This window comes from Ovis aries, chromosome 1, assembly GCF_016772045.2.
Source record: "Ovis aries strain OAR_USU_Benz2616 breed Rambouillet chromosome 1, ARS-UI_Ramb_v3.0, whole genome shotgun sequence".
Lineage (NCBI taxonomy): Eukaryota > Metazoa > Chordata > Mammalia > Artiodactyla > Bovidae > Ovis > Ovis aries.
In genome coordinates this window covers 74,905,312-74,925,703 of record NC_056054.1, presented here as the reverse complement: position 1 = coordinate 74,925,703, position 20,392 = coordinate 74,905,312, and the positions used below count along the sequence as shown (strand labels likewise).

General features: G+C 35.0%; 1 protein-coding gene across 6 annotated transcripts in view; it reads left to right on the top strand.

The window, feature by feature from the left end:
- The window catches only part of DPYD (dihydropyrimidine dehydrogenase), a 930,457-nt gene that overhangs the window by 256,375 nt on the left and 653,690 nt on the right, over positions 1–20,392 (top strand). For all 6 annotated transcript variants that reach the window (XR_009599787.1, XR_009599789.1, XM_004002217.5 and 3 more), the window contains exons 6-7: positions 7,194–7,390; positions 12,132–12,213. Coding sequence is in view for 4 of the 6 variants with exons in the window: in XM_004002217.5 (XP_004002266.3) it covers positions 7,194–7,390; positions 12,132–12,213 (279 nt within the window). In the remaining 2 variants the exon portion in view is untranslated. The remainder of the gene's footprint in view (positions 1–7,193; positions 7,391–12,131; positions 12,214–20,392) is intronic.

Genomic DNA, 20,392 nt, shown 5'->3' with positions numbered 1-20,392 from the left:
AACTGAGTCCTGAAAGGTATACATCATGTCCAGTAGAGTGAGGAATAGGTGAGAATTCAAGTCACAGAGAACAGCATGAGCAAATCCCTGAAGACACATAAGTGTTTGTACTGATTAGTTTGAACCTGCATATGATTTTGGATCAGTAACGTTGCTCACAACCAAAGTATACACACCTATGCTTTGAATTGTTTTTTGTCAACCATTTATTTCAACTGTAGCCTTAAAGCATGAATAGAACACATAGCCTAATCATAATAAAAATATGAACTATAATGCAATAACAATAATTTAGGAATCAGTTCTGCTATGCATAAAATGAACAATTGTACCTAACTTTGAAGAGTTTGGGAGGCTGAAGATATAAAGGGTTAAGCACTCAAGAGAGTGCCTTATAAAGAGAAAGTGTTAACCTCTGGAGGTTATCATCATTGATTTACTCAGTCTTCACAATAAATTATTGAAATAATTATTACTCTCTGAATTTTAGAGCTGACATTTAGAGAGGTAAAATCTTCTCCACAATAACATGTGTCATTTTTTTTTAAAGATTTAGTTAAGGTGTTATTTTTCCTCCCTTCTCGGATAAGTTTTCTTTCTCACTGGTTCCAAGAGCACCGTGTATAAAAATGAACCCTACACATTGGCAGATTACATTGTAATAATTTTTCTGTGTTTAAGACATATGATTCTTCTGTTACCCAGGGAACTACTTACTGGAAGGTCTATGTTTGTCTTACTCATACTTGTGTCTAGAGGGCACATAAAGATATTTACTAAATTAAGGTGGAAATTGAATAGAACAGAACATTCTGATTTTGCATCATATAATATTTTTAGCATGCCAGATATGTATTACAACAATGACTCTTTTAAAAATAAGATAATAATGAAACAACATTTTAAAAATCACTAAATGAATTGACAGTTAACTAAAAATGTACCATTGTATGAAGTTTTCCTTATTTCAGATATGTTTAAAATATACTTCCCACTTTTAGTGTCCCTTGTTTAATTGTTGTGGAAAAACTGTCAGGTAGCCCGAGAATATTTCTTTTCAAGGGATGAATGCAGGGCATACTATGTACTCAATGTTTCTTTTGACTTCTTTCACAAAAGGAAGCATGTTATCAGGAAAATTACATAGAAGTGTCTCCTAGAAGCCATGTAATTTGAGGTAACGTACTTTTGGATGCACAAATAACAATCTCTCTCCATTCAGGCATTCAAAAGGTAGCCAGACTGGCATATTGCTAATTAAATAACTCAAAGAAATTGAAACCAGTGAAGTGAAAACCAGAATATTTTTGTGTTAAGATTTCTCTTAGACCTACGCTGATGAAATAATATCCTTTTTGAAATGACCAGAAATTATGTTTTATTCTATAATAAAATCAAGTTAAAATACTTGCAAAAATATAACACTCTTATGGGATGTGTAGGCTACAGCTAACCTTTTACCATGTATCCTTCAAATGGTGGAAATATTCTGGAATTTCCAAAAATATTTTATTTGTCATGATTTCCCTGTGGTTTACATGTGGTATTTCTTGGTTAATAACAACAAGTAGAGCAATTGGGGAAGAATTATAGCTACCAAATATTTCTGTCTGTTTTCACTGTGTATCATTTTAGAAAGTAAGAAAGATTAAAATGAGGAAAAACTTACCCTCAGATTAGAGTTGGTAAATGTCTTTGCATTTACCATATTATGTTCTTTTCCGTTTAGAGAGGACTATATAATTATTAGAAATTATACTCTTTCTGTCTCCTTAATGTGAGGAGGCTTGGGGGAAAAATCACCCCCTTGTGAAATACTGGCATCTCTCTGTCTCAGTCTTTAAAATCAGGATAATTTCTCCCTTGCCTCAAAATGTGAAAATTATAGAGGAAATAATAATAAAGTCAATATGGAGTGATGAAAGCAATGCCCTTTCCAGATGGGTGAAAGTTTAGAAATCACAGGACTATTATGCAAGGAGATCTATTTTAAATACTCCTCAAGAAGATTAGTCCCTTACAAATAACACATAGGTAACCATCCTTTTATATCACTGAAAAAGAACTATGTGTAGTACTCATTTATTGAGGCCTATCACTGGAATTCAGAAACAGGAATTTTGAAATTAATCAAAATCATGTTGGATGCCTACTATGTGTTATAACTCCACCATGCCCTGACATTCACTACAGATGGGAGGAAAAACACTCAGATTAGCTTTGCACGTATTAACTCATTCAATCCTCATAGCAGCCTTCAGTTCAGTTCAGTTCAGTTCAGTTCAGTTCAGTTCAGTCGCTCAGTCGTGTCCGACCCTTTGCGACCCCATGAATCGCAGCACGCCAGGCTTCCCTGTCCATCACCATCTCCCGGACCTCACTCAGACTCACGTCCATCGAATCCGTGATGCCATCCAGTCATATCATCCTCGGTCGTCCCCTTCTCCTCCTGCCCCGAATCCCTCCCAGCATCAGAGTCTTTTCCAATGAGTCAGCTCTTTGCATCAGGTGGCCAAAATACTGGAGCTTCAGCTTTAGCATCATTCCTTCCAAAGAAATCCTAGGGCTGATCTCCTTCAGAATGGACTGGTTGGATCTCCTTGCAGTCCAAGGGACTCTCAAGAGTCTTCTCCAACACCACAGTTCAAAAGCATCAATTCTTCGGCGCTCAGCCTTCTTCACAGTCCAACTCTCATATCCATACATGACCACAGGAAAAACCATAGCCTTGACTAGACGGACCTTATTTGGCAAAGTAATGTCTCTGCTTTTGAATATGCTATCTAGGTTGTCATAACTTTTCTTCCAAGGAGTAAGCGCCTTTTAATTTCATGGCTGCAGTCATCATCTGCAGTGATTTTGGAGCCCCCCAAAATAAAGTCTGACACTGTTTCTACTGTTTCCCATCTATTTCCCATGAAGTGATGGGACCAGATGCCATGATCTTCGTTTTCTGAATGTTGAGCTTTAGGCCAACTTTTTCTCTCTCCTCTTTCACTTTCATCAAGAGGCTTTTTAGCTCCTCTTCAGTTTCTGCCATAAGGGTGGTGTCATCTGCATATCTGAGGTTATTGATATTTCTCCCAGCAATCTTGATTCCAACTTGTGCTCCTTCCAGCCCAGCGTTTCTCATGATGTACTCTGCATAGAAGTTAAATAAGCAGGGTGACAATATACAGCCTTGATGTACTCCTTTTCCTATTTGGAACCAGTCTGTTGTTCCATGTCCCATTTTAACTGTTGCTTCCTGACCTGCATACAGATTTCTCAAGAGGCAGGTTAGGTGGTCTGGTATTCCCATCTCTTTCAGAATTTTCCACAGTTTATTGTGATCCACTCAGTCAAAGGCTTTGGCATAGTCAAGAAAGCAGAAATAGATGTTTTTCTGGAACTCTCTTGCTTTTTCCATGATCCAGCGGATGTTGGCAATTTGATCTCTGGTTCCTCTGCCTACTCTAAAACCAGCTTGAACATCAGGGAGTTTATGGTTCACATATTTCTGAGGCCTGGCTTGGAGAATTTTGAGCAATACTTTACTAGCATGTGAGATGAGTGCAATTGTGCGGTAGTTTGATCATTCTTTGGCATTGCCTTTGTTTGGAATTGGAATGAAAACTGACCTTTTCCAGTCCTGTGGCCACTGCTGAGTTTTCCAAATGTGCTGGCATATTGAGTACAGTGCTTTCACAGCATCATCTTTCAGGATTTGAAACAGCTCAACTGGAACTCCATCACCTCCACTAGCTTTGTTCATGGTGATGCTTTCTAAGGCCTACTTGACTTCACATTCCAAGATTTCTGGCTTTAGATTAGTGATGACATCATCATGATTATCTGGGTCATGAAGATGTTTTTTGTACAGTTCTGTGTATTCTTGCCACCTCTTCTTAATATCTTCTGCTTCTGTTAGATCTATACCATTTCTGTCCTTTATCGAGCCCTTGTTTGCATGAAATGTTCCCTTGGTATCTCTAATTTTCTTGTCGAGATCTCTAGTCTTTCCCATTCTTTTGTTTTCCTCTATTTCTTTGCATTGATCGCTGAAGAAGGCTTTCTTATCTCTTCTTGGCTATTCTTTGGAACTCTGCATTCAGATACTTATATCTTTCCTTTTCTCCTTCGCTTTTTACTTCTCTTCTTTTCACAGCTATTTGTAAGGCCTCCACAGACAGCCATTTTGCTTTTTTGCATTTCTTTTCCATGGGGATGGTCTTGATCCCTATCTCCTGTACAGTGTCATGAACCGCTGTCCATAGTTCATCAGGCACTCTATCTATCAGATCTAGTCCCTTAAAACTATTTCTCACTTCTACTGTATAATCATAAGGGATTTGGTTTAGGTCATACCTGAATGGTCTAGTGGTTTTCCCTACTTTCTTCAATTTGAGTCTGAATTTGGCAATACGTAGTTCATGATCTGAGCCGCAGTCAGCTCCTTGTCTTGTTTTTGCTGACTGTATAGAGCTTGTCCATCTTTGGCTGCAAAGAATATAATCAATCTGATTTCAGTGTTGACCATCTGGTGATGTCCATGTGTAGAGTCTTCTCTTGTGTTGTTGAAAGAGGGTGTTTGCTATGACCAATGCATTTTCTTGGCAAAACTCTATTAGTCTTTGCCCTGCTTCATTCCGCATTCCAAGGCCAAATTTGCCTGTTACTCCAGGTGTTTCTTGACTTCCTACTTTTGCATTCCAGTCCCCTATAATGAAAAGGACATCTTTTTTGGGTGTTAGTTCTAAAAGGTCTTGTAGGTCTTCATAAAACCGTTCAACTTCAGTTTCTTCAGCGTTACTCGTTGGGGCATAGACTTGGATAACTGTGATATTGAATGGTTTGCCTTGGAGACGAACAGAGATCATTCTGTCGTTTTTGAGATTGCATCCAAGTACTGCATTTCGGACTCTTTTGTTGACCATGATGGCTACTCCATTTCTTCTGAGGGATTCCTGCCCGCAGTAGTAGATATAATGGTCATCTGAGTTAAATTCACCCATTCCAGTCCATTTTAGTTCACTGATTCCTAGAATGTCGACATTCACCCTTGCCATCTGTTGTTTGACCACTTCCGATTTGCCTTGATTCATGGACCTGACATTCCAGGTTCCTATGCAATATTGCTCTTTACAGCATCGGACCTTGCTTCTATCACCAGTCACATCCACAACTGGGTATTGTTTTTGCTTTGGCTCCATCCCTTCATTATTGCTGATCCAGTCTACAGTTTGAGGAGTCTCATGAATGGAGATATTAAAGTCTTTATTCAAGGACTTTACCATGAGAATGATAGAGGTCAAGACTCAACCCCGAGAGTGTAATTTTAAAGCCAGTCCTCTAAATATATTGCCCTCTGAGATAAAGTTTACAAAGTTTTATTTAAATTCTCACTTCATCAGAAAAAACTACTGCTATCAAACTAAGGGAAGGGGAGGAATCAGTTGCAATAACAAGTGGAAAAATAACAAAATACTGACCCATCTTCCATTTATGAGTCCATTTTTGCTCAGCTGTTCAAACTACTGTAAAGGACATTTATTTTGGTTTTGATTTTAATTTTGAATTTCTTCTTTTTAAAAATTTCTCTTTTTTACACAAATTCAAGTTTCCTGGTGAAGTCACATTCTTATAAATTCATTGTAGATTTTCTGTATAAAGTCCATTTGTGATAACATGTACTGAATTATGTATTCATATCTATCTATTTTCTGAGTTATTGGCAGTTCTTAGTTAATGGCAGACCTGGGATTTTTGATCAGAAGCCAAGCCTTGTATATGAAAATTTGTAGACATTGTGGTTGACTTATTTACCACACAAGGTTCCCCATTTCATTTGGTAGGTAGACAGGAGTGAGACCATATCACCCTTATCTAAATCAGGAGCTGAGCTGACTCAGGCTGGGTTGCATGTCTACCTCTAGTCTGCTCTACTTGCAGAGTATAACCCTCCATAAGTTTCATCTGTCTGCTAAGATGTTGACTAGGACTTTCTCTTCTTTAGCTACTCCTGTACTCTAGTTGTTTCATTTGGTCCATCAGAGTGCAGAAGGCTCCCTTCTGGTTTGCATGCATGCCAAGTTGCTTTAGTCGTGTCTGACTCTTTGTGACCGCGTAGGCTGTAGCCCTGCAGGTTCCTCTGTCCATGGGATTCTCCAGGCAAAGATACTGGAGTGGACTGCCTTGCCCTCCTTGGGATCTTCCCGACCCAGAGCTCGAACCCATGTCTCCAGGGCATTCTGCACTGGCAGGTGGATTCTTTACCTCTGAGCCACCTGGGAAGTCCCCCTTCTGCTTTATAGAGACTTTCCTTTTGAATTGTTATTTATATTCTTAGTCTTTTTCTTATGAAATGTAAGAATTAATCTTTTCTATACTTTCTGCTTCTGGTTTCTAGCCTCTTACATTCCCCAAACCCTGTGTCACTCTAGTCCTAGATTACCTAAGATCTCTCTTGCTCTTTCTTCTGAGCCTTGGTCTTCTATCTACAAGATTCCTCATTTTGCTAAAAAGTCAGCGATTCCCTCGGGATAAAAGTTAACTCCTATACTATCATCTCACTTCTCTGATGTTCTCTTTTTTCCTGAGATCATGGCTCCTCTAGTCAGGGTTACTTCAGAGGTTATCCAGTGCTTCCAACATATTTTTGAAAAGTTATCCTTAAAAAACTAGTCTGTTACAACCAGAAACAGATGCCATAAATTATTTTCTGAATGTCTACTTGCCAGGATAGTGCTCACTGCTGGTTATACATGGTAACATGTGTCTAAAATATTTAAAACAGTTAATAAGTTATATGTGTACATTTTTATATCTGACCTATTCTCTGACTCAAGAACTAATGTTCTGCTGACTAACATGGACACATATGGTAGATGATTTTCTTAGTAGTGTACAAAATGTGATTCAGGAGCTCAGAGGAGGAATGCTTAAGTTGGCCCAGAGAGTGGAGTAGGAAGAGTGAGTCAGGAATGCTTCCCTGAAGTGTGACCTTAGGCAGAAATTTCAAAGATTGACAGAGAGTTAGTCGAGCATAAATTGTCATCAACTGCACCCAATATGACTTCTAAATATCCTATGTTAGTACTTAAAATATGTTTATTTCTATTAAAACCATAAGTGAATTTGAAACATTAAAAATACATTTGAGAATGTAAACGCTATCTTAAAAATTTTAACCATGCCAATTGATTTCTCCGTAGGTATTCAAAGCAATGAATATCCCTCAAATCAGGAATCCTTCTCTGCCTCCCCCAGAAAAAATGCCTGAAGCCTATTCTGCAAAGATTGCTCTTTTGGGTGCTGGGCCTGCAAGTATAAGTTGTGCTTCCTTCTTGGCTCGATTAGGCTACAATGACATCACCATATTTGAAAAACAGGAATACGTTGGTGGTTTAAGGTAATTCCTACATTTATTTCATGTTCATAGTGTTAAAAATAATGGGGTAAAACAATTATGAATATTGTTGGTTTGTAATCATATAGGAACTTCAGGTTCACAGATGGTATTTTAACTTTTCTTTTTTCCAAATGCTCAAATTTTGATTTCATCATTCACTTTAAATTTGCAGTTGGCTTTAAGTAATATTTATTTTAAAATTTCTCTCTCTAGTTCTGTGAATTTAAGAAAAATCACAGCAAAATATTTTATGAATAGAGGAAACAATCATATGAAAGCTTATTTCATCCCTGTGAATCTTTCCCTTAATGGAGATATATGTGAGTTTTGCAAATTAGAGATGGGGAAACCTACCTCCACAGAATATTGGATGATTCATTTCAGTGTGTATGTAGATGTGTTGTCTTGGTCATGTATTTTCATTCTCCAATCTCTTTACATCTTGCGTTTGATTACAATTAAGTTAGAGACTACTAAAAATGTTCCATTTTAATGTACATTTATGCAGTGTTTTATCTCATAACTACCATATTACTATTTGCTATTAAGCAACATCATTGTTGTAAACCAGGATTCATCACATAAACATTTATTCCCTTGAAGTTCCACACACTAGTATGGAAAATATTCACTGTGTATAAGTGATTTTCAGATATTCATATCGGGTTGGACAATGAATGGAGTTTACTTTATTTAAGATAAATGGACTCTGTAGAATATATAGTGGAAAAAAGGCAGTCTTTTCAATGAGTGATGTTAGGCAAGTTGGACAACTATATGTAAATCATTAAACTTAGAACACTTCCTCACACTATATATATAAAAATAAACTCAAAATGGCTTAAAGACGTAAATAAAAGACATGACACCATAAAACTCCTACAAGAAAACATAAGCAAAGCATTCTCTATCTGGTATAAATCTTACGAATATTTTCTTAGATCAGTCTCCCAAGGTAAAATAAATAACAACAAAAATAAGTAAATATAACCTAATCAAGCTTGAAAGCTTTTGCATAGCAAAGGAAACCATCCACAAAACAAAAATACAATCTGTGGAGTGGGAGAAAATATTTGCAAACAATATGACCAACAGAGTTTAATTTCAAAACAGCTCATACAACTCTATGTCAAAATAAAATAAATAACTCAATTAAAAAATGAGCAGAAGACCTAAGTAAACATTTCTCTAAGAAAGACATACAGAAAGGAACAGGCGCATGTAAAGATGCTCAGCATTGATAATCATTAGAGAAATGCAAATCAAAACGACAGTGAGGTATCATCTCACACTGGTCAGAATGGTCATCCTTCAAAAGTCTACAAATAACAAATGCTGGAGGAGTAGTGAAGAAAAGAGAACTGGTCTGCACTCTTGTTTGGAATGTAATTTGGTAGAGCCACTATGGAAAACAGTATAGAGGTTTCTTAGAAAACTAAAAATAGAGCTGCCATATGATCCTTCAATTCCATCCCTGGACAGATAGCCACAAAATATGAAAACTCTAATATGACAAAAATGCATGCATCTCAGTGTTCATAGCAGCACTCTTTACAGTAGCCAAGATATGGAAGCAACCTGTGTTCATTGACAGATGAATGGATAAAGGAGCTGTGGTAAATATGTATACAATGTAATATTACTCAGCCATAAAAAGATTGAAATATTGGCATTCGCAGTAAAGATTATCACACTAAGTGAAGTTACAGTAAAGATTATCACACTAAGTGAAGTGAGACAGAAAAAGACAAATATTGATATCACTTATATGTGAAACCTAAAAATAATTTAAATAAACTTATTTACAAACCAAGACTCACATAGAAAACAAACTTATGGTTACCAGAGGGGAAAAGGAGGGTGAGAGAGATAAATTAGGAGCTTGGGGTTAACAGATACAAACTGCTCTACAAATAGATAAGCAACAATGATTTACTGTGTAGCACAGAGAACTTATTTCAATATCATGTAATATCCTATAATGGAAAAAAAATCCTAAAAATTATAAACTAAATGGAATTTTATAGTAACATGTATTTTATTTAGGATCATAAAAAATGAAGTTTATTTTAAGCAGGGACTGGATATTCCTTAAAACATTTGATATAAAAATGAGCAAGAATTTCCATGATAATTTGATAATATTACTCAGTTTATTTTTTTCCCCTAAGTGTGTCATTTTGCAGAAGAAACTCATTGATTATAAAAATATATTCAGTTGGCATATCTGTTGCTTTACTTAGCATTTAAATTTTGATGGCTACTGAACTATTTTTAAGCAACAGATTTGTCATATTTAATAATCAGAATAAATTAAGTTGCAACTAAAATATATGTTGTTTTTACATCATATGGCACCTGTAAATATGTATTAATAGGTATATAAATATCAACATTGGTACAATGACAATATGCTAAACTCCAACTAAGCTATTATTAATATAAAACTATTAAACTAAATCATCAAGCAAAAATATCACATAGTATGAAGACCCTTTAGAGAGGATATGAAGCTTAAACTGAAGAATAAATATCCTGATAGCCCAGAAGTAATTATTTTTCTGTATTGATGTTTCACTACTTTGAGTTTTAAGGTATCACACATACTTTGTAAATTTTTCTGCTGGAGAGTAAAATACCTAACATATTATTTTTCTGGAATTATTTAGGCTTTTATTTTTAATGGCATTTTACCACAGCTTCATTAATTAGGAAAAACATAATCTATTAGCAACATATATATAAACACTGTACGTTTTTTCAGATATACACATCAACAAATATGTGAGCTAGTTTAAAAAATATGAACTTAATTATTGGGTAGCTGTATAGACTAGAAATGGCAACCCACTCCAGTACTCTTGCCTAAAAAATTCCATGGATGGAGGAGTCTGGTGGGCTACAGTCCATGGGGTCGCAGAGTCGGACACAACTGAGCGACTTTGCTTTGCTTATAGACTAGACATAATCTTTTTACACTTGCATTTGCACAAGCAGCTTGAAAAGAAACAATCCCTGTTTGTGAATTACTGTGTTGACAAATTTGGTAAAAGATTTTTGTAGTTGTTAGCATCTCTATTTTTTATGCAGAATCAGTTCAGTTCAGTTCAGTCGCTCAGTCGTGTCCGACTCTTTGCGACCCCATGAATCGCAGCACGCCAGGCCTCCCTGTCTATCACCATCTCCCAAAGTTCACTCAAACTCACCTCCATTGAGTCAGTGATGCCATCCAGCCATCTCATCCTCTGTCATCCCCTTTTCCTCCTGCCCCCAATCCCTCCCAGCATCAGAGTCTTTTCCAGTGAGTCAACTCTTCACATCAGGTGGCCAAAGTACTGAAGTTTCAGCTTCAGCAATCATTCCTTCCAAAGAAATCCCAGGGCTGATCTCCTTCAGAATGGACTGGTTGGATCTCCTTGCAGTCCAAGGGACTCTCAAGAGTCTTCTCCAACACCACAGTTCAAAAGCATCAATTCTTCGGCACTCAGCTTTCTTCACAGTCCAACTCTCGCATCCACACATGACCACTGGAAAAACCATAGCCTTAACTAGATGGACCTTTGTTGGCAAAGTAATGTCTCTGCTTTTCAATATGCTGTCTAGGTTAGTCGTAGCTTTTCTTCCAAGGAGTGTCTTTTAATTTCATGGCTGCAATCACCATCTGCAATGATTTTAGAGCCCAAGAAAATAAAGTTTGTCACTGTTTCCATTGTTTCCCCATCTATTTGCCATGAATGATGGGACCAGATGCCATGATCTTAGTTTTTTGAAAGTTGTTTTTAAGCCAGCTTTTTCACTCTCCTCTTTCACCTTCATCAAGAGGCTCTTTGATGAGAATTCTTCATCAGGTTCTTCTTTGCTTTCTGCCATGAGGGTGATGTCATCTGCATATCTGAGGTTATTGATATTTCTCCTGGCAATCTTGATCCCAGCTTGAGCTTCATCCAGCCCAGCATTTCACATGATATACTCTGCATATATGTTAAATAAGCAGGGTGGCAATATATAGCTTTGACATACCCCTTTCTCAATTTTGAACCAGTTCATTGTTCCATATCTGTTTCTGTTAACTTCTTGACCTGCATGCAGTTTTCTCAGGAGGCAAGTCAGGTGGTCTGGTATTCCCATCTCTTTAAGAATTTTCCACAGTTTGTTTTGAGACCCATACAGTCAAAGACTTTAGCTTAATGGATGAAGCAGAAGTATATGTTTTTCTGGAACTCTTTTGCTTTTCTATATAGTTTTTCCTATGTAAAAGTATACAGTTTTTAGTATGCATTATCACACACACATACGTACATGTTCTATAATTATATAGAAAATATATCTACTTTTCTATATAGTTATTGAATACGTATGTATGTATGATGTACATATAAAAAACTGTATACTTTCAAATAATTTTTAAGATTTTCTTCCCTAAGACATTTATGGAATTGCTAGTAAATAGATCAAATAACTATTGTGATAAACTTAAATGTGTAGGAATTACTTTTGATGAATTATCTGCTCAGTATTTGTTTTTCATTGTTTTTATTTTTACATCAATTTTTACTGTTTCTGTATAACCCATTCATATTTTGTCATGCACATAAAAATGTGTATTTCCTCACACGCATCTTATACATTATGAAAATACCCTTAGAAGAAATACTTATTCCTTTAATACTGATCAGTAACACGTGTTGCATTTTTAAACTGCTGATTTTTCCACAAATGTTTCTCTCTTTTTTTTTTTTAGTACTTCTGAAATCCCTCAGTTCCGGCTACCATATGATGTAGTAAATTTTGAGATTGAGCTTATGAAGGACCTTGGTGTAAAGGTAAGTGAAAAATATAACATTTATGTATTGCTTTAAAAGAAAGGAGTAAGCTCCATATTGAAGATTAACAGCAAAATGTCACACACTTTAGGAAAGAACAATTAAAAGCTACACCAGGCAGAAGCAGAAAGATGCTTCTCCTTGCTTAGGGCATTTGTCTGTCTACTGTCTGAATGCCACTAGCCTGGAAAAGGGCAATCAATAGTTCTCATCTGGCACGCCTGCATGTGATTAATTGTCTGTAAGAAACAAATTCCTAAATTGCTTTAGGGTTTCAGTGCAGCTAATAGAAGGATTTGGTTTCTTTAATCACATTTTTTTTTTTTTTTGTGGAAGTTATGTGAACTCTGAAACATTTGTATTACACAATTTGGACAACATTTCTTACAGAGGTTTATTTTATTTTCTGTATGCATAATGTCAATAATGTTAACGTGATAATCGTTTTTCAATATAAACAGCAATTCAGCAAGGTAGAAAGCAACAATTCTGTATTTTTAATTGTTTTGTGAAATAAATATTGTGCTGTTCTTTTAAAGATGATCAAAACTCAATACATTTTACTTTTAGATATAGCTTTAGAAATTTCCATTCTTTTGTATTATATTTAAGAATATATTCTGGCTGTTCACCTAAATTTATTACTATTTTTTTCAAAACTTTTACCTTTCCATGACAGATATAAAATAATAGATTAATGGAATATTGTAAATTACACAATAAATTATTATAAGTACATATAAAAACTGCTTTGAAAAGTGGTTAGCAAACTATTCATGATTCTTGCATTTAGAAATACAAATTAAAATAACCAATAAAAAGAAAAACACTCTAGCAGTATTTTGTTTTTGTACTTATAATTAATTTTATTTGGCAGTGGTTAGGTGATGAAATGTATATATAATCACCAAATAAAAAATCTTCTAGCAAATATGAAATAGAAATGTGCACACCTTTATGAAAACTGTTCAAAATAATGTTCGAAATAGATTTAAGGGTGATTACTTGCTTCATATAAATATACCCTGAAAAGTTCTTTAAATGTCTTTCATTTTGAATGCAAGTTCTTACCTAAATCTCATTAAGTAAGGAAATGATTTTGAGACCTCAAAGTAATATATTAGGTGATACTTGAAATTGAAGATAAATCAAAAATTAATTTAAGACACATCTAAATTCATCTTATGAATAACTATAAAATTGCATTCAATTTCTACCATACTGGATATGTTGCATAAAGTAGGGCATACCCATTACTCTTACTAGGAAACTCATCAAGACACAGTGACATAGTAGTAGTCAGTGCACTGAGTGCCAGAAAATGTACATTTCAGCTACAGTTTTGTCCCTTACTAATTTTATAGTCAGATAACCTTGATGAAGTCAATTAATGTCCTTCACCTTGGTCAGTATTTGTTCAAAGGGAAAAGTATGCTATTACCACTTTTATAAACATATCTGCTTATATATGCCTGAAAATATATGTGCTGTGGACATGTGTAATAATCCAGTAGGGTAGACTGCCTTTGGGAAGATGTAGGAAGTCATTTATCATCATTTTGTACATTTGAAGTTTAAACCCTATGAATTTATTATATTATCAAGAAATAATTAGGACCTGAATTGAGGGGCTTAATACTATCTTGTCCATCACTCAGGTTGTTTTAAAATGTGAAGGAAATGAAGTATTCAAACTGGCTTTGTAAACAGTAAATTCTATGTACAATTCTGAAGAGAGACAGTAATAAGATTCGTTTTCAGCTTTGAGTACTGGCATCCATTGATGAAGTACTTTCATCTTTTATGACGTATCAAACTTACCCATGAAAGGATATATCTTTTAAAAAATGGTCTACTCTTGTTACCACTTTTTCCTCATCACGACATTCTTCTTATAACCTGCCTCGTGTTTTTACCTCTCAGCTAACACTGTATATTTTAAAGTCAACAATAATTTACTGGCAATGAAGTGGGTTTTTCTCTGGATTTATTTTCTTTGGCTCCTAGGCAGCATGTGATGTATTCTCATATGTATGTATGTAACTGTGCATGTATGTGCATGTATCTATATATGTATATGTGTATTTTTAGCTTTTGTGATCTAGCATAATCTTGGATATTACCTGTTTTTTTTCTCTATTAGATTTGTTTCAATTATTTGATAAAATTATTAAGAATTTACTTTGGCCAAGTTATGTACTAAGGATTCTTCTAGTACCATCTTTCTTTTGAACTCCTGTATTCTTAGTAGTTTAATGAGCATATTTATCATCCAAATAACATACATTCATCATATCTAAACTTAGCGTAATTATCTTCCCTCCCAACTATGTTCTTCTAAATTTCTTATTGAGTAATTTCAACTTATTTCATATCTAATAGCTGATAGATTAGTTATTATTTATTTTAAACTGAATTTTTCCAATCAAAGATTATGTTACAATAAAACTTTATTTGTACACTGTATGTATATATGTACATATATTATATATATATACATATATATACATCCATATATATATATACATACATACATATATATATATTTTTTTTTTCTTCCACTGTTTCATTGTCTGGAATCTCTAGTATGTTGTAAATGTGATAATACATGGCATCTTTTCAGAACTATGAAATAACATTTTTATCATACTGAATAAATTTTTTTCTAGATTTATTAGTATAATAGTAACATTTCTGTAGTTATTTTTTGTTTCAATGAAGAAAGGGTATTAAAATTTTTAACTGCCAATTTAAATTGAGTTATATTCAGTTTTGCATTACTTAAATATAAATTTTGCATCTGTTTTATTATATCTGTACATCTAGAATTAGATTTGTTTTATGAGTTTAAAAAAATTTCTTTTGCATTCATGTATTTATGCACTGAATATTAAAACTGGTAATACAACAGAGAATAGTCAGATTCTGTTGCTTTCTTTGTACAGTTTCAGAGCTACTGAAAGTCTTCATTTTGTTTAATTTTTTGTTATATTTGTGATTATGGGTTATTTTATCAATTTAGGTTATAGAGTTATGCTAACTTTATAAAAATTAACTTCTAAGCATTTCATTATTTTATTATTGGTAAGAATATTGTCTTGATTCTAATGTTTTTACTAAATTTGAAATTTTTATCCTTATGATATCTCAAAGTGTTTTGGTAAGAAAGAAAAAATTGACTTTTGAAAAACTTTTTTCATAGTCTTTCCACCTATTTTATTCTCATGCTAATTTGGTCAATATATATTTTTCTAGATAAAATCTGTTTCATTGAGACTTTTGAATTAATTAGCATAGATTTACCATACTATTTCAATATACAGTACAATACTTCATCTGTACCTGTGATGGTGTTTACTTTCACATTTTAATACTTATATATTGTGTGTTAACTTTTTTTGATATGACTAGATAGTGGTTCCTCTAGTTAATGTATTCTTTGAAAAAAACAAGTCTCAGGTTTTTAATGTTTCCTTCTTCACAAATTGCTGACTCTGTCTTTATTTTTTCCCCCTGCTATCCTTACTCTTATTTGTTATTCTTTCTTAACCTTTTTAATTACATTCCTATTTAATTTTTATCTTTCTAGGTTGAATAAGTAAACCATTAAAAGTTGATAATTTCCCTTGAATAAACTCTTTTCAGCATTCACCTGTTTTCTTTGGCATTATTATTTCAGTTTTGTTTTTCCTCTTTAAAACAGTTTTTAGGATAATATTTTTATGTGCTTCCATATTCTTGTGATAGAATTCACTTTTTTTTTTTTATACTTTACTATCAGCAGATTATAGGATGTTTAACTTGTCAAGTATACTCTCAACTGATTACACATCAAAAGATCATTCCTAGTGCAATAAAGAAATATTCTTTGGAAGAAATAGCATCTAAGCTGTTACATTTTTACAAAACTCTTTATTTTAAAATAAAAGGTCCTTATAAAACACTGTCAGTTATTTCACCCTAGGTGGACTTTAGCAAAGTCTTCTGTTGTAAATGTGTGTGAAAATGTTACTAATCTTTGTGATTGAATGCTCTTTTTCTGTTTGTCTTGCCATTCAGAATTTAGGTAGATAGAAATATTCTCCTTTCATAGTCTTTATAATATTTCTAATGATTTTGTAAGTGCTAAAAATGTAAATCTGCATAAAGATTTTAATTTTTCTTAATATGTGTAAAATATGTATATTTGTCATTTCTCAATATTTTCATAGAATTCTATTTTGATTAAACTAAATTTGTAAGAAGTTGTCTTCATAATTTGAGTAAAAATGTCTAATATACCTCTTGATAAATTCTCTACATCATCATATTTGTCATTGTATTTAATTGAAGCAAACATTTCCATCATTATAGCTTGTTACTGACAGCTAATATAAAGTCATGTCTTATCTCTACTGGAAGCTGAGGACCATATGCATTAATAGCCAACACAATAATTTTGTTTCCAAAGAGAGCTGAATTTATGTTTTAAATTATTTTATCTTATTTTATATGTTAGAGATTCTGGAAATACTTGGTCTATTTAGCCAATTTTATATCAGAAAAATGTGAAGAGCATGTACATTGTTATCTGTATTTTTTTTTAAATAACAGGTATCACATAGTTCATTTCAAAAAAGAATTCCACACCAAATATGTTGTAAACCTTAATCCTACATTAAAAACATTATACATATGAGGACATACTATATAGTTTTATAAAGAAAATATTTTCAGGTCTCAGAATATTAGGTGGAACTTTGGCTCAGGGCTTATTATATTCAATCCTCTAGTCAAATAGTGTTAATTCTTATACTTAAGCTGGCTTGAAACTCAGTATTAAAAAACTAAGATCATTGCATCCAGTCCCATTCCCATGGCAAATAGAAGGAAAAAGTGGAAGCAGTGACAGATTTTATTTTCTTTGGCTCCAAAATCACTGCAGATGGTGACTGTAGCCATTAAGTTAAAAGACACTTGTTCCTTGGAAGAAAAGTTATGACAAACCTAGACAGTGTATTAAAAAGCAAAGACATCGTTTTTCCAGTAGCCATATACTGATGTAAGAGTTGAACCACAAAGTAGGCTGAGCACCAAGGAATTAATACTAGTTATGGTGCTGGAGAAGATTCTCGAGAGTTCCTTGGACTTAAAGGAGATCAAACCAGTCACTCCCCAACAAATCAACCCTGAATATTCATTGGGAGGACTGATGCTGAAGCTGAAGCTCATTATTGGAGCTTTTTCACTTTTGGCCACTTGATGCGAAAAGAAGACTCATTAGAAAAGACTCTGATGACGGGAAAGATTGAAAGCAAAAGGGAGACAGAGGATGAGATGGTTAGGTAGCATCACTGACTCAATGGACTTGAAACTGAACAAACTCTGGGAGATAATGGAAAAAAAAGGGCGTAACATGCTGCAGTCAATGGGGTCACAGAGTTGGACACAACTTTACGACTGAACAACAAACCAACAACTTACACTAAGATTGATGTGAAGTGAATTTTATCTGAATTTAGCTGGGATGTTTGAGTACTCAGGCATATAATGCTAAAGCCATTAGAGGAAGGTATAATATGTTCTATTATATATATATCTAGGAAAATCATGATGAAAAAATGTTAAATATGGGAGTAAAGGAGCAAAAACACAGACAAAATGCCCCTAATGCGACTTACCTAACATCATATACATGTATTTAACAAGTAATGTTAGGACTTCACAGTTATATCAGCCAGAGAGTGGTTTTGATCTCTGTAGTTGTCGTATAATAATAATCTCAGTTAAGTATTGCACATCTTGATCCAATTTCCCAAGATATAATACAAGCAAAATTTTAACTTTTTGTCAGAGAATGTGTCTCCTTGCTCTTCCTGAGAATAAGTTATCGATTTAATGACAAATATTTGAGGGTTTGAGGCTTTTAGAGAAGGGAAATTTGACCATATTCCCCAGCATAGACAGGGAAGAGTCCTTGTGCCTGTCATGCCACTAATTATTATCGCTTTGTTCTCATTTGTACAATGGGGCTACTTACTTCACAGTGATGGTTATCCCCCACCCCCTTTTCCATGTCTATCCACAGTAAGTAAAGACTTAATGGTCCTCAGTTCAGTTCAGTTCCCACTCTTTGCGACCCCATGAATCACAGCACTCCAGGCCTCCCTGTCCATCACCAACTCCCGAGTTTACCCAAACTCACGTCCATTGAGTTGGTGATGCCATCCAGCCATCTAATCCTCTTCTCCTACCCACAGTCACTCCTAGCATCAGGGTCTTTTCCAATGAGTCAACTCTTTGCAGGAGGTGGCCAAAGTACTGGAGTTTCAGCTTTAGCATCAGTCCTTCCAGTGAACACCCAGGACTGGTCTCCTTTAGGATGGACTGGTTGGATCTCCTTGCAGTCCAAGGGACTCTTAGGAGTCTTCTCCAACACCACAGTTCAAAAGCATCAATTCTTCAGCACTCAGCTATCTTCACAGTCCAACTCTCACATCCATACATGACCACTGGAAAAATATAGCCTTGACTAGACAGAACTTTGTTGGCAATGTCTCTGCTTTTCAATATGCTATCTAGGTTGGTCATAATTTTCCTTCCAAGGAGTAAGTGTCTTTTGATTTCATGGCTGCAGTCACCATCTGCAGTGATTTTGGAGCCCCCCCCCCAAAAAAAGTCTGACACTGTTTCCCCATCTATTTGCCATGAAATGATGGGACCAGATGCCATGATCTTCGTTTTCTGAATGTTGAGCTTTTAGCCAACTTTTTCACTCTCCTCTTTCACTTTCATCAAGAGGCTTTTTAGTTCCTCTTCACTTTCTGCCATAAAGGTGGTGTCATCTGCATATCTGAGGTTATTCATATTTCTCCTGGCAATCTTGATTCCAGCTTGTGCCTCTTCCAGCCCAGTGTTTCTCATTATGTACTCTGCATAGAAGTTAAATAAGCAGGGTGACAATATACAGCCTTGATATACTCCTTTTCCTATTTGGAACCAGTCTGTTGTTCCATGTCCAGTTCTAACTGTTCTTCCTGACCTGCATACAGGTTTCTCAAGAGGCAGGTCAGGTGGTCTGGTATTCCCATCTCTTTCAGAATTTTCCACAGTTTATTTTGATCCACACAGTCAAAGGCTTTGGCATAGTCAAGAAAGCAGAAATAGATGTTTTCCTGGAACTCTCTTGCGATTTCCATGATCCAGCAGATGTTGGTAATTTGATCTCTGGTTCCTCTGCCTTTTCTAAAACCAGCTTGAACATCAGGAAATTCATGGTTCAAGTATTGCTGAAGCCTGGCTTGGAGAAGTTTGAGCATTACTTTACTAGCATGTGAGATGAGTGGAATTGTGTGGTAGTCTGAGCATTCTTTGTCAATGCCTTTCTTTGGGATTGGAATGAAAACTGATTTTTTCCAGTCCTGTGGCCACTGCTGAGTTTTCCAAATTTGCTGGCATATTGAGTGCAGCACTTTCACAGCATCATCTTTTAGGATTTGAAATAGCTCAACTGGAATTCCATCACGTCTACTAGCTTTGTTCGCAGCGATGTTTTCTAAGGCCCACTTGACTTCACATTCCAGAATGTCTGGCTCTAGGTGAGTGATCACACCATCATGATTATCTTGGTCGTGAAGATCCTTTTTGTACAGTTCTTCTGTGTATTTTTGCCACCTCTTCTTAATATCTTCTGCTTCTGTTAGGTCCATACCGTTTCTGTCCTTTATCGAGCCCATCTATGCATGAAATGTTCCCTTGGTATCTCTAATTTTTTTGAAGAGATCTCTAGTCTTTCCCATTCTGTTGTTTTCCTCTATTTCTTTGCATTGATCGCTGAAGAAGGCTTTCTTATCTCTTCTTGCTATTCTTTGGAACTCTGCATTCAGATGCTTATATCTTTCTTTTTCTCCTTTCCTTTTCGCTTCTCTTCTTTTCACAGCTATTTGTAAGGCCTCCCCAGACAGCCATTTTGCTTTTTTACATGTCTTTTCCATGGAGATGGTCCTGATGCCTGTCTCCTGTACAATGTCCTGAATCTCCATCCATAGTTCTCTTGTGTTGTTGGAAGAGGGTGTTTGCTATGACCAGTGCATTTTCTTGGCAAAACTCTATTAGTCTTTGCCCTGCTTCATTCCACATTCCAAGGCCAAATTTGCCTGTTACTCCAGGTGTTTCTTGACTTCCTACTTTGCATTCCTAC